Source organism: Neolamprologus brichardi, chromosome 17 (assembly GCF_056152115.1).
Source record: "Neolamprologus brichardi isolate AB-2024 chromosome 17, ASM5615211v1, whole genome shotgun sequence".
In the NCBI taxonomy this organism is placed as follows: domain Eukaryota; kingdom Metazoa; phylum Chordata; class Actinopteri; order Cichliformes; family Cichlidae; genus Neolamprologus; species Neolamprologus brichardi.
Window position 1 is genome coordinate 15,616,888 of NC_142120.1, and position 15,271 is coordinate 15,632,158.

Consider the following 15,271-nt stretch of genomic DNA (forward strand, 5'->3'; position numbering starts at 1 on the left):
GTTGGTGTGTTTTCTAACTTTGAATTTTATTTTATTCATTTTTAACTTTTGGAAATGTACCAGGGAACAGAGAAGATGTTAACTCGAAGGGCTACCACAGTGGGGGCTCGTTTTTTTGTTGGTTTTTTTTGTTCTTTTTTTACAACCGAGAGATGGAGAATTACAACCAGTGAGTATAATAAATTGAGGTACAACAGAGCAGCAGGAGAAAAAAAAACTATCTTATGTTTATTCGGTGCTATTTGTCAGGAAGAAAAAGAATTATAAAGTGAGCCACAAATTGCAAATTCATGACTTTTTTTTTTTTTTGCTCAAATTAATTGAGTAAACATTTTCATAGCTTCAGTTTTAACAAACCGACTTATTAAGTCTGGGCATGGATCAAAGAGTTTTCCAAATTAGGGTTATGCTATGTGAAACTGTAAGACAAATCCTAAGCAATTTGCCCTTAAGAAAATAATTCTAGACATAACATCATTAAGTGGGAATGCTACTAATTAAATCTGATTATTTATCTCTATTGTATTACATCCTCTATTGCAACATACAAGTCTTTCTCCTCAGGTGCTAGAAAGAAGAAAAAAGTAAAACGTGGTCACTAAGAGTCATCTTCTGACTGATTTTTGTCAAAGCTATACGGGCTCCTACAGTCAACCTACAGGACACGTAAAGAGGAACCATGTTGAAATAGGGCCGTCTGTTCCGCTGTCTTCTTCCTTCTTCACCGGCTCAAACAAGCTCATCAGCCATTTGGGTGCGCTCTCGCTTCTTGCCTTCCTTCTTTTGCTTCTTTGCATCTGCAAGGATAAAAAGGTTAAAATAGACAATTTTTACTTTGACAGTTTCTCTACAAGTTGTGCAATTTTGTGAAAAGTTAAGATAACCTGTGCTCGGTAACAAAATGTATTAACTGTATGAGTTTTAATCTTTTTTTTGCCAGAGTTCATATTTTGTGCTGTGACGATTGTCGTTCTGTGCTCTCTTGGGGATTGATTTGGCAGCCTGGGTTGTACCCCATGAAAAACCACCTTATCAACTTGCCGCAACAGTGGCTTGGTACCTGGCTGCCATGACAGGAGCCACAGTGCATGGCTCTTCTTTCTGCTTTATGGCCTCTCCACTCTGGTAAACAGAAATAGAGCACAACCCTCAGAGGTTTGGACAGCTAGCTTCTGCCTAGCTGTGTACTGGTCATTCAGCTGTGCTGTTTATTTTTGTTTGTATCTGCGTGGCTCCATGTATGTCTATCTCTTAGCCAAATTGTTGGTGTCTTATCATTTTACAACTTTGATGTTTTGCATTTTAGCGCGCAGATGTTATATGTCTAAAAGTACCACATCCAACATCTGTGCAAATGGTTGTTTGGCAGGAAAATGGCTCATTTCATTAGAACATATTCTGCCAAGTCATATTGGGAACAATATAGGTGGAAATAAAACAAATCATGACTGAAATTCACTGGACAATAAATACAGCCATTTTTTTTAATCATGTGCATATAGAGACAGGAAAACAATTCATGGCTCTCGACTGACTTTGCTCTATATGAAGACTGCTTTTGCAAAAAAATAGAAAAAAGGGAAGAAAATGCCTAAAAGCTACAGTGTGGTGTGGTGCACTACCACAAGGGTAAAGAACCCAGAACTAAGTTTTGCAAGCTGCTGAACCGAAAAACTGAGACTTAAGGAGACAAAGTGGATACAGGCAATAAAACAAGAGACCTCAGAAGGACAAATGACAATTCTGTGGAATCCCAACACTCGCTCTGTTTCGCAGCAAGCATTCTGTCAGTGAGAAGTAAAATATATAAATGCCAATTTAGGACTACTATATTTACTTCTGGCTAAGCCAAAGCATTTTGAAAGTGTGCAGCAGCAGTGAGCTCCAGAGTTTTTCCTGGCTCAGAACAGAGCTTTGGGTGGTGACTATGCATGTTAGCAAAACTGGCCTGTGCAAATTCATCTATTTCCTTAGACATTTATCCAATCCAGGGTCACGGGAGAGTCACTGGAGCCAATCCCAACTGCTATAGGGCGAGTACTCTGCATAGTTCTGTACGGGCTCACCAAATGTAATGTTTTCACTATGAGTATTACATAATACTATATTGTGTCCAAAGACATGCAGTTAGGTTAATAGGTGATTCTAAATGTGTGGTTATCTGTCTCTCTGTGTAAACCCTGCGACAGACTGGCGACCTGTCCAGGGTGTACCCTCCCTCTCACCCTATGATCGCTGGGATAGGCTCTGCGACCCTTATAAGGATAAGCAGAAGAGAATGGATGGATGCATCTTAACAAATCACAGCTCTTAAAGAGCACCATATGTCTAGTTAGCAATTTGGAAGCAAATGTTACTTATGTGGAGAGTGCTATGAATATTATGCTTGGAAGCGTCTTAGCAAACTGACTCACAATAACAGGGCCTTAAAGCCTTATTTAAAAAAAAGATTCAGTTTTTAATTGTGCACATATCAAAGCTTGTTTTAGAATACAGACAGTGCAGTGGCATCTGCACTCCCTCTCAGCAAGAAAGTGGTTTTTGAAAATGCTACAACCTAACCATGAGTCTGTCAAAGTAGCCGCACTGCCGTGACTCATCTGGACACTTCAAAGGAACAAAGCCATGCTTAATATTGTTAGTAACACCTGTGCTTTCCCCACGATGACAAGTTAAAATGGCTGGTGTGAAAAATGCACATGGATAATGTTGAATAAAAATAATACATTTTGCTCCTTCTGCACTTTTCATCATCCTCTACGTGTTTGAAGTTCTTAGGTGTTTGGCATGTCTAATCTCTGACTATAAATCGTGTTTCAAAGCAAGATTTGTCCAGCTTAGGACACGTTGAACGGCGATGTCAGCCATCTGCATCCAAAGCACATGGTCTAAACAAAAGAAGTGACTTGGCAAAGTAGAAAGTGATGGTGTGTGATGAAAATGACTGTCATTATAAGATGTCTGGACAGTAACATACAGAAAAGCTACATTGTGATTCTGTATGCATTCACTTTGTGCACTTTGTTTGGAGAGATTACCTTAAGAAATTATCTTAGCCTAATAACGTGCTGGCAAGCAGTTCTAAACTCGGACAAGGCTTGCTTTACCAATGAGATTCGAGCCGCCTTTCAGCCTTTTAACATTCTCAACGTGCACTACCAGGAAAAAGCCGAAAAGCTCTTCTTGTCATCTCAGTTGCAAACTTCCACTGGCATAAGAATCTTGACATGCAAAGCTCTCTCGCCCCTGCAAATACAGAAATTACTCTTCCATGCCATTTGTTTACTTGTTTTTTTTATTTGTTTCAATGTTTTCTCTCTCTTCATCTCCCTGCTGTTTTGTGTCAGCATATTTTGCTCCCTGGAGAGAGAGAGAGATGGAGCAAAAGGATTTATTGTCATGCTGTTCTCTCAGCTCCATATATGAGATGTGGACTCTCATGCCAGGTTGGAGTACTTTCTGCTGCATTTGCACATTGCATGACTCTGCTTCTTTTTGCCTCTGACACACACTCATAATCAGACCCTCGCTGGCTTCTCCAGCTCGAATCTGCCCTGAGCCAAAACACAGTGGCTACATATTTGCACAAATTTCAGGCTTTTTGCATTCACTTAATAAAAATGCACATATTAAAGTAAAACTTGCATATTAAGTTAATGATATAGGATAACTGTAAACTATTTATCTACTTTATACTTCTGCTTCACAGGAAGAAAATGATACTGCTCCACATTATTGAATCACAAAGTAAAAATTAGCTCCACCTCAATGAAATGCAATGTTACTATTTGACATCCACCTTTTCACCCTCATTTGATCAAACTTTCTGTGTTATTTTCTAATTAAAACATTATTCCAACAGTAGCTAAGGACACAATATTATCAAGTTTTTTGTTTTATAATTTATTCTAATTGTTTTGCTTCTCAGACTTTCATTGAGGTGGAGCTGCTTAGACAGCTAAAGCAAGAGAGCTGGAGTATGACACTGATGCACATGCCATCAGCGTCATAAAATGTCATAAAAAAGAATGAAAAGGCATTTTATTACTTATTACAACTTTATCAATTATAAAGTTTGACCACTCTCAACCTCAGTTTTCGCAGCTATGCCTCTTCGCCTTTGGGAGGCAGTAATCCTGAGTGCAGTAACACAACCATATGTGGCTGTGAATGCATGTCTTTGGCTTAAAAACGAGGACACCTCCTGTCTGTTCAAGATGAATGACAGAAGCAAATTTACTCCAAGAAGATCCAGAGATGCCAGATTTCTCCTAACAAAGCCTTTTGTTTTACCCGAAATCAACTTTGGCATGCAAAGACTCCCTCACGCACTGCTCTGTGTGTTGTGCTGAAAGAGAAGGTGGGGACCTTGAGATTTCTACAGGTATTCATAATGTTTCATTTCTGTCAGTCTTTGTTCTCTCTTTCGCTCCAGAGGGTCTGTGTTTCACCTGGACTAGACAGCAAAGACACGCAACTCTGAATCTCAGATCGCTCCCAAGGTGCCTCTTACCATTGTCTCCTTCAAAATCTGCAAATGACAGATGCTGCCGCCACAGCAGCAACCCTGCTGCACTCAGGGAAAACCCGGCTGCATCTCCTAAACCTAAAGTGGCCGGTCAGGATTACATATTTGGCTGGGCAGACATGTTCTCCCAGCTGGGGGTTAGATGGTCTCTTCTTTCTCTCACTTTGTCTCTCTAAGGCAAACATTTCTGTGTTTGTTTGTTTTTCAGGGGTTTTTTTTTTCTTCTTTTCATAAGCCCTCTGACTCTGCTGCTGTGGACTGTATCTCTGCCATCCCCTGACTCACAGAGTAGAGCATGCACAATTCCCCCTACTATGTGAACCTTATTGTGCACAGCACCCCATCTCTGTTTCCTAGTAGCTCCCCTGTTTCCCAAGGCTTATCTTCCAACTGGCAGACATGGGATATCACACCTCGCACAGATATCGAGTCTCTCTTCCCAACTGCCTCCCTTCATGTCTACCCCTGTCATCCTTGCTCTGCATCTCTTTTGCCCTCAGCTCTCACACCTCTTAGGTTGTCACACCGCATCCGTGCATCTGGCTTTAATTGATGTGCAGGTATGCGGTGCTGCACACATGACTGCTAAACAAATAGATTTTGACACAGTCACAGACTATATTTAAATACATGCTGTACTTTTTTACTTGCGCTGCATCTTGAACTGATGTGCAGTGATATTGTCTACATGTTTAATGTGGATATAATCAAGCATCTCTAAACGATTGATAAGAATTTAATGAGGAAGTCATATTTGATTTTGTTTAATTATGTAAATTAATGATTTGGTTCCTTATGAAACACTCAAGAAACTGAAAAAAACCTGCATGTCCATAGTTGCACAGATAGAGGAAGGTCTGAGAAGTATAAATGAGCACACATTCAATTTCACATTAAGTAAAATATTATTTTGAACAAAATGGATCCAATTACTTTCTATACCTTCTAAATATAAATCCACATACACCTTTACGTGTTTAAAAGTATCATATACTTGCTGCAAAGCGTGAGAGATGGTAAGTAGAGTGCATCTCTTCAAGATGCTCCTACTGTCACAATGTATTAACAATGTGCTACCAAGAGAAATACTCAACTGATCCCTCTTTTGAAAGTCAAATAGTGTGTGGCAAAAAATCTTAAGACAAACAGTGTTGCAGACAGATGTGCAACATTTCACAGCACTGCAGCGGCAGACGTGTTGCACTGAGAGGGTCTCTCAGAAGTGCTCACATTGTCTTATCTTTGCAGAGCGGGACTTCGCCTGACTGTGGTTGTTTGATAAAGCGATGGTAAGGTTAAGTAAACTGTATGTGCAAACTTCATGTGCACATGTGGCATCTGGGGAGTGTGATAAGGTTGCCGTTTATGGCCACTGGCAACATTTTGTACTCATTATAATCCTGTTTGGACAATGGAACATCCTTGTTTACAAAACTGACAAAAAGCACCAGCTCATTTGGAATGAATCGAATGCTTCTCATCAACAATTTTGCCTCAACTTTTCAAGCAGGCAGGAAAATATTGTAGATATTCCATGTTTCTTTCAGATTTTCTAATTACCTTGTATCTTATAGCTCCTTAAATGTTCTATAAACTGATTAATTCCCACATTCTCTGTGAAATGGAGGCAAAAAGTATTCCTCAGTTTAGTGTCTTATACATGACTGAAGAAAGCTAAAAGCTTGTACTTATAGCTGAATAATGAGTTAACCTATTCACCCTTGCTTTAACACTGTCTTTCCCAGCTCCAACTTAGCACTTAAGTAGGAGGGTTTCCATCATACTGATGGCAGATTAAATATAAATTTGAATCACAGCTGGCTTTGCCTCGATTAAATCATTTGCTGGATTTAGCGGAGATGCAATCAGTCTAAGATGTGCCGGAGACAAGATAAATATCTCCTGAATTTACACAGTTATTATCACAATGAGGATAGAATTAGTTCATTCTCTCAAATACCTTGATACATACTTTGTACTACTCTACTGACGCCAATCCGTCCTAATTAAAATGAAGCCTAAGTAATTTTGCCTTTGATTTTGACCCATGTGTCGTGACAAACAAAAGATGTAAATGTGCGGACGTGTCAGGATACAGCGAAGCACTTTGGCAGAAGAAACAAAGAGGTCTGAGCGGTAAGCATCCCTTCAGCTACGATTAATTACAAAAACGAAGTGATCTGACATTGCCCGTAACTATTTACAGTGATCTAACAGTGAAAGTCCCGGAATGATTTTTTCATATAGACCACGTGTCTGCGTGGGTCTGGCTTTTGATCTAAACCAACCTAATATTATGTGAGTTTCCTGGAAAGTAAACAGTTTTCAAACGAGCCCAAAAAAGGCCAGTGTTGTACGTAGGGTGGTTTTCAACAGATCTGTCTTACATTACAAATATTGAAGGAAGTTTATGAACGTGGCTTGTAAAAAAGGCTTTGTCCTGCTTTAATTTCACCCCAGATTTATATTTTACGATATTTTGATTCCTTCTGTAAATATTTTGAATTGCCATTTTCTTTTAGGTACAAGTTATATAATAGGAAGCAGACAGTTCCCATATTAGCACGCTAAATTCTAACCAATAAGCGGTGCACTTTTCTGTACACCCCTATTTCCTACACATACCAAATAAGGCTGTCAGATGAAACTAAAACAGCAAACCAGTAGATCCTATAATAGCTGGACTAATTGAGCCTCACTGGAATTTGTAGAATTTTTTTTGATGTACTTGGCACCAGCCTTACACATACTTGGCAGGTGTAGGGCTGGTGGTCAAAGTGAGTGCACGTTGTGGTCTGAAGTTGTTTAAAAGAGCAGTTGTCGAGGGGAAAAAGGGCCAAGAAATATAAACACAGATTCCTTCATTTATTAGTGAGATGTTCCACATACTGAGTAAATATTCACGGGTAGGTAGCCAACAGAATTGTGACTGCTTTGAGGAAAAGAGATTACAATTTGAAATTTCCACTAAGGCTCCATTACTCAGACTTGGGATCTGCATGTATTCTGACTTACTGGGAATTTAATGGAGGGTTTACAATACGCCCGTCTCTCTGCTTTCATTAGCCACCCACAAGGTGTAGTCTTGGAACTGGAGGTGTACTTAGTCAGCGAAGGAATTTCATTTCCAGTAACTTCAAAGATGCAATATGGGCTGTACAATGTGAGTCATCAGAAGCTGCTGAGCTTAGCTGCTAATCAATAACCTTGTTTTTTAAAAAATACAAAAGGTAGGAAATAGTACATTTGATGTATTTCTAATTGAAATGTTAAATATTTACCAATTACACATTAAAGTAACACCCTCCTAACTAATATGGAAAGTTTATTTAGCTAATATTATTAATTACTTTATATTAGATCATAGATAACTTCTTGGATGTCATAGGGCCAATGTAAAAGGTCAAATGCATGTTTCTGACAAGCCAGTTGCTTTGAGTCGCATTCATTTCTAGAGTAGAGCATGCTCTCGGATCAGTAACGAAACTTTTATTTTAAAACGTCCCTCTCTATATAACTAATAATAATGATATACGAGACACTAGATATGACATTATAATTAACTATCAAGGAACGATTTTTACCAAAAAGCTAATCTCTTTAAAAGTAATAGCAACAAAATGCGTAGTACAAGATATCACATTTTTGGACATGGTGATTCAGCATAACAACTTTAGTGCATCCCACCTTTCGTGACCAGCTCAACATGGGAGAGTTGCATTTTATGCAGCAAATGTTTTATTTCTGTCATCTTACCTTGCAGCTTGGTTTTAGGGATTTTCCCACAAGGCTTGGTGGCTGTGACGGTGGCAGCGCAGGTCGCGTCCATGAGCGCTCGCTTTAGCACTCCCGTTCTGTTCTTCTTGCCCGTTGCCAGATCGCACTCCCCCCAGGCCTGGAAGTCGTACTTGCATTCACCTATCAAGTAAAAAAGACATCAGACTTTAAATCACCTGCTTATTGTTAGTGAAGTCGCTCGAAGAAAGAATGGTATGGACGGGATCAGAAAGGAAACCTGCACATCTTACATTTGTTTTTAAAAGGAGTCCATTGTAATCAGTGACTGTAACAAGCCTCTGAGCCTGGGGAGTGCTGAGTCATTGACTTTGAATGGGTGTTTAATGAGCAGTTGCCTACCCTCTTCCATCAAGAGAAACTGTCCACCGCTCACAAAGTGCCTTCATGAGACCATTTTCTTAACAACAAAGTAAAGTGTGTTTATGTTTGTTCCTGCTGGAGTCGGTGATGCTTCACAGTTTGAGTCTCATATTCTTGATATGATGAAACCTTCTAAAAGATGAATGTAATCAAGCAGAACCTGGCTCCTGGATAGATGTCATTTTAGAGCAGGACAATTTTACATATTTACATATTCGTGATGTTTGGGGCGAGGTCTTGCTGGTGCTTTCATTTTATCATACATTTTAAACAACTTAAATTCAACCAAAAGAAGTGCAAGATTTCTCTAGACAGATGGCAACAGTCACTAATGCACTGCATGTTACGGATATTGGTTTGAAAAGCATGCAAGCATGTGTATGTTAGTGTTTGTTTATGTACTGTATGTCCATGTCCCACTTATCTCTCTCCATTAATTTTTTTTCCCCAGTCTAGCCGGGTTCCCTCGAGGATGTGACACTCATTCTTCTGCCTCCTCTCTCATCAAAGCACCAGCGCCCTTGTCACTGCTTCTGAGTTCCCAAGGTGCTCATCAGAGGAGGGGAGAGGTGGGAGAAGGGGCGAGGAAAAGAGGGGCGAAGAGCGAAGAGGGGGAGTGACAGGGCCATTGTTGCAAGAATCCTACAGGGACTTCCTGAGCAACCAACTTTAAAAACCCTATGCCTCCACAGCTGTAAATTGTCTTGGAGAGAGAGCTCCCTTGCTGACTACCAGGAAATTGTCAGGCAGCTCATGTATTCTTTAAGGTGTTTCATACAGTGTAACATACAGTATTTGTGCTGGCAAAAATGATGGTTGCAAAAGTGTGAAAACACCCCCTCATGACTATTCATTAAACCAAAGTCTCAAATCACTGAATATAATTTGTTAAGCAGTGAAAAAGAGTCATAACTCATTTCTACAGAGCCTAAAGAAACTGGAGTGCCATCAGATAGAAACAGCATATATGCAAAATGAAATATCATCATGAAACAGCCAACATTTTGCTTTTGATGTTGTTTCATACATTTCACCATCACTAAGATCATCCCCACCATCTATTCTTCATATCACATACTCTTTATTTCTGGAATGATTTCTAGTTTAAGTCCTTCTTGCTTTCAAAATCTTAAAAAATATGCACATAAATTTTATGTACAGTACTGTGGTCATGAGCCATCCTAATTTCCTTATATTTTGCTTCCAACAAGATTTTTTCCCATTTTTAAAGTGGTCTTAAGGAATTTTTTTTGGTTTTTCAAGCTATTTAATACTGATCTATAAATATTTCAAGGACAAAAAAAAAGTCACCTTTCTTTTTCAAAGAACCACATCATTTGATCTCTCCTTTTTTTTAGTTGAATGTATATAAAATGCCAAAGATAATACTCTGTGTGACAGATATAAATAAGCAATTTTGCACCAACAAGGTGATTCCTAAAAGCTATTAACTGAAAACTTGCTATAGCTAAAAAAAAAACATGAACGGGATGTGAAAGTCATGTCTTTTGCTGGAAAAGAAATGCAGCAAAGACCTGACACAGGACCTGAGAGACACGGCCATTTCTGATGAGTACCTGATCATGGTCTCAGAGGAAGCGTGCCTGTCAGTCATTTACAGGAAGGGAAAAGGCTGAGGTATGCTAAATTACATAAGAATTGGACTGACTGTGACAAACTGTCTTGGGGAGTGATAGATCTAAATTTTAAATGTGTGTTTCTAATCATCACGAGTATGTATGGAGGACAGGAGGTCAGGAGAGAGGTACAGTACAGTAAAAACATGGTGGAGGCTCTGTCATTGTTTAGGGCTCCATTTCAGCTAGTGTTGTTTGCTAGAATTAATCGAATTGAGTATAGAAAAGCATGCTTGGATAGAAAAACATACAATGGAGCACTGTCAGTCATGGATTGGTCTGCCCAGAGCTTAAATAACATTATCGAAGCAATGTGAGATCATGCTGACAGAGAACAGAGAAAAAGGCAGCCAACATTCAAAGGAGGATTGTATAAACTGATGGTTTTCCCTTATATACTGTATATTCTTGTATGTGCACGTCTACATTTCATCACTGCACCATTTTCCAATTTTCTGAGCAATATATAAAGAAACAAGTGATGTCTTGAGACTTTTGCAAAAATATTGCATGCTTGTGTTGGTTATATGACATATGAGTATATGGGGATGGTCATATATTATATGGAGTGGGCAGAATTTGTTCTATGACTACCCCTTAATCCCTTTTCCTGGCAATAAGAGATCCAGTTATTTATTAATTTTAATTACTTTCATGCATTTTCATTTCCACCTAATAAAGAAGCAATGTGCTTGTGTTTTTGTGCTATGAAAGACCTGCATACGCTAACAGTTTTATAGAAATGCACCGCGGAACCAAATATTTCTACTTCCTAGTAATTCTTCTCCATTCAGCTCTCACAAAGCTGCTTTCTGTGGATTCATATTGTATCAGCCACTTCAGCACTCCATATGACTTATCTCTTTCGGTTTATTATAATGAGACCCATTAGCTGCTGTGTTTGTTACCTTGGTCACCAGTCCCATAGGTACTCCTCTTTTTTGTGTCATGCTGCTGGAAACCCCAGTTTTACAATATTGTGCCCACCTCTTATATTAATATTTATTCTCCTCACATCACTGTGTTATACTTTGGCAAGAGGCAAAGAACAGTTTGGGCTGTGTGCTGCAAACTGGAAAACCAACGTTAACCTAGTTTTCACTAGTTGGTTTTTAAGGGTCTTTTGGGTCTTAGTATTCTAATTAGATGTAAGAGTTTTGCCAGATGGGATGTCAAATCTTTCATGCTCAGGACTCTTAGAACTATACTAAAAAAATCTCAGTTTTTCATGTCTCTTTTAAGACTTCATAGCTAAAGGCATATAATACAGCTCCTTATTTGAGTACGCTACCTACTAGAGCTTAGATAATAAGTGTACTAGTAACATAGTATATTAATTAATGGCAAAAAGACAATTTACTTAGCTGCAGCATAACCAAATATAGACCTAACAGCCAGGGTTGAAATAGAGGGTCTTTTCACACCTATTCTTACAGGTTCTGTTATCCATCTTTTTCAAGTACAAAAGTATCCACACTTAAAACCACACTGCTCTCATTTTGCAGGATTTCCAGCCAAGAGGGGCAATTCACACTTTAATTTTTTTTTTCTTTTCACAGTTTCAAACACGCAGGCGTTAAACTCAATGCCACTCCTCCAAAACTTTTTTTGCTGTAATCTATGTAGCCAGTTAGCACCATTATTTCCTGCAGTGTGTTCATCATTCGTGACAGGCTCATTGCAGAGCAGCAGGCTCTTGCCTGACAGGCCTTACTGTGGGAACAAATATCCTCCAGGCTTGTCACTGCAAGACATTTCAGCTGTAAAAGCCTCACCGTCTCAAGCCCAAAAAAGAAAATGACAATGCTGGGCAATTATTCCTATGTTTTCCATGACAATATATTATATACTGCATAGATGTTTTTGTTGTACCTCTAATTAGCTAGCTTACTCATTCCTATTCTGAAAATGGGACCATTGTTTGTGTAAATGACGGGCCACAATAAATCATCAGGAGACGTGGTGGGAGATGGATGGCATCCATGTATTTGTACAGAAGGAGGGGAGTCCTGGGTCATTTAGAAGGCATAAATTATTTAAAAACCTAAAACAGTAGGTATTCTAAATTCTACTGGAAAAGTAGATCCTTCTTTTCCTACTTCAACAAAGCAACATGTGAACATTTATCACCTCCAAACTTCTTTTTCCAGTTGCACGGGATCTTGCAGCGCTGGGTCTTGATGGTCTGCTTGCAGTCAGTGCCGGTGCGTGTTCCCTCCCTGGTGCCGAGTCCACAGTCCCCTTCGTTGGCTACGCACACACTCCACTGCCAATCCCCACAGTCTGACTTGCGTTCCTTCTTTCCTGTAGAATCACATCCATATTATAACAACATCAAAATAGATAGCGTTGAGCAGGGATCCCCATGAATGTCTGTTTACAGATCTTGTAAAGAGCTGCTCACAATACCTGACAAAAGACAACAAATGTCACTACTTTTAGGCTTAACACAATTTAGCGAGATGTGAACTTATCAGCTCATCTCTACTAAGGCTAGTAGCTACAGGTTGTATTACTTCTATCAGTATAAAACAACTGAAACTTAATGAACTGAGAGGGCCAGAGCTCCGCTGAGGGTAATCTAAAACAGAGACTAAACCGATGATAGTGCTTGTTCTATTACACTGATTTTTGTACTTGCTGCCAAAAGTTAATGAGAGCTCACAGTACACTCATACACTGCTGATCTAAACTGGTGAAGAACTGCCTGAAAAACCAAGGCTGTTTTTAATTCTTCCTTTAAGCTGAGTTTAGTAGCAAGTATTCCAAAAAAGGGGAACGTTTAAATTGTTATTTAAATGAAATAGTGTTTCAAACACCCCTTGATTGTTGTTCATTGTGTATTGTGTTTTCCTTTTGTTTTGTTTGTAATTTCTTAAAATAAATGAATATAGAACAAATAATATAGTATTCCAATAACATGGTTCTCCATTACTCATGTCGACTCCTGAAATGGTGCGTGTTCAGCCAGACACCCACGTGATTCTGTTATCTTGTATTCTAGAGGGTCAAAACTTGAGATTTTAACATCAACTGTGAAGTTATTTTCCACAGTGAAATATGATTTAGGTCTTACATCAATCTTGCTCGTGATTTTTATTCATTAAATCTTCTGTTTATGAATTCCTTGCTTATCCTTCTACAATTGCAGACCAACTTCTGTTAGATGGTAAAAACTGCAAGGATAGATGGATGGTTGGATGTTCGTCTGTTAAAGTACCCCCTTTAGGACTGTATCACATTATTTTAAGGCGGCTGTAATGAGTTTAGGTGTTTGCACTAATTTCGAATGCAAATTAACTTTTTTCCCCTGAATTTAAATTAGGTTAAATGTGTTTTCTTTACCCAAGTGGGATTACTCCACTTTTTTTTTGTTCCTTATTGCAAATTATTCCTATTTGTCTCTTGTTAATTCTCATAGGAGACCAATTATTTTATCCTCAAAGTTGTATTTTAAAAATTATATTTGTATTTTTTGAAGAGTTTTGTATGACTAAATTAGTTGTTCAACAGGGCAATGAAATGTGACAGCATGCACACTGCTTAATTTAAGGTTAACCAACACTTTTCCTCTTTATCTTCTGACAAGTTTGAAGGAATCACCTTGTTTTTCTGCTTTGCCTCCTTCAGCTGCAATCACTGTAAGCACCAGGAGTGCTATTGCCACCCGTGTCCACTGCTTCTGTCCATTCATTCTGAAAGTCCCAAAAAGACAGCTGTTAGCAGAAGAATCCTACTTCTTCACGGTTTAAATGTTACAGATCAACATCAAGCAGTTATTCTGTGTTCCTTAAAATGCAACTATAGTCAGCTAATCCACTCCCTTAGTTCACACAGGACACAAAACCCCAATCCCAGCAAATAATCTGATATCATTGCCACTCCACATCAGTTAAAGCTCAGATCATTCTATTCTTTGAATCCTATAGGCAGTTGGCATATATCTGCAAGTCACTTTGCAACCATCATTTCCTCAGCTTCTCCATTTTTATGCTGTCTGACTTCATTAGCATTATGGATGTTGCCACTGATATGTGATTTTGTCTCTACCAACCTGCCTGTGCTATGAATACCCTTAGGTTTCCATGTATGCATGTGGGAGGGGATGTTCTAACATTTCAAAGCTCTGATTTAAAAGAAAATACACCTGAAAAGCAATCGTCATGCAGCCATCCATCACACGGATCAACAAGAACATCCTGCAAAATCTTGTTTCATGTTAGCCCCACAGTGCTGGGGTCTAAAATCAACATTTTGTTTGTCTACACTCAAAGCAATTTGGTCTCGGTGTTGGTGAAATGTTCACTATACGGATTTCATTTATGTCAAACTTAATGTCAAATGTTAATGTTTCTACACCCAAAAGAAAGAATCCTAAATGTTATTGAGTTTCTCACTTAATCTGTTTTTGGATTGTCAGTCAAGTTAAGTTGATCCTTCTGGTCACTTTACTGATGGATGCAAATATACTGTAAATAACCCATAATTTATAATTATTTGACCCACACTAACTGAATGATAGAGTTCATTGTTGTACTGCCTAATTAGATATAATAAGATGCCCAAATTACTCAGCCAACACATGTACAACATATAGCACAACATATTTGTTCTTTTTCTTTTAATATAGATACAATCATTGTTGAAATTCACAGGTATTCTTATTTTTTGCCATCATAAAATGCAATATTCCCAGAGGCTCGAGAGACTTGAGATGCTTTGAGTCCAGGCTTACTGAGGTGCAAAACATTTGCTCAAGAAAAGATTATACCTGCAGCAAGAAAAGAGCAAGGAAGCAGAGGTGACCTCCATCATGTAGCCACTGTACAATTACTGAAACTGTTGAGAAATTTAGCCATCTGGCTCATTTTTGTCCAGTGCAGCTGACATTAGAGATTCAAAATCTAGCTGATTTATGATTTCATAAATCAAACTAAAGCCATGTTTC

General features: G+C 38.7%; 1 protein-coding gene across 2 annotated transcripts in view; it reads right to left on the reverse strand.

Moving 5' to 3' along the window:
• Positions 1 to 7: 7 nt before the first annotated feature.
• The window catches only part of ptn (pleiotrophin), a 56,249-nt gene continuing 40,985 nt past the window's right edge, over positions 8 to 15,271 (reverse strand). For both annotated transcript variants that reach the window (XM_035908082.2, XM_006780847.3), the window contains 4 exons: positions 13,927 to 14,018; positions 12,454 to 12,627; positions 8,285 to 8,446; positions 8 to 797 (listed from right to left, as the gene is read on the reverse strand). In XM_035908082.2, the coding sequence (XP_035763975.1) occupies positions 730 to 797; positions 8,285 to 8,446; positions 12,454 to 12,627; positions 13,927 to 14,017 (495 nt within the window). In that variant the 5' untranslated portion in view covers position 14,018 and the 3' untranslated portion in view covers positions 8 to 729. The remainder of the gene's footprint in view (positions 798 to 8,284; positions 8,447 to 12,453; positions 12,628 to 13,926; positions 14,019 to 15,271) is intronic.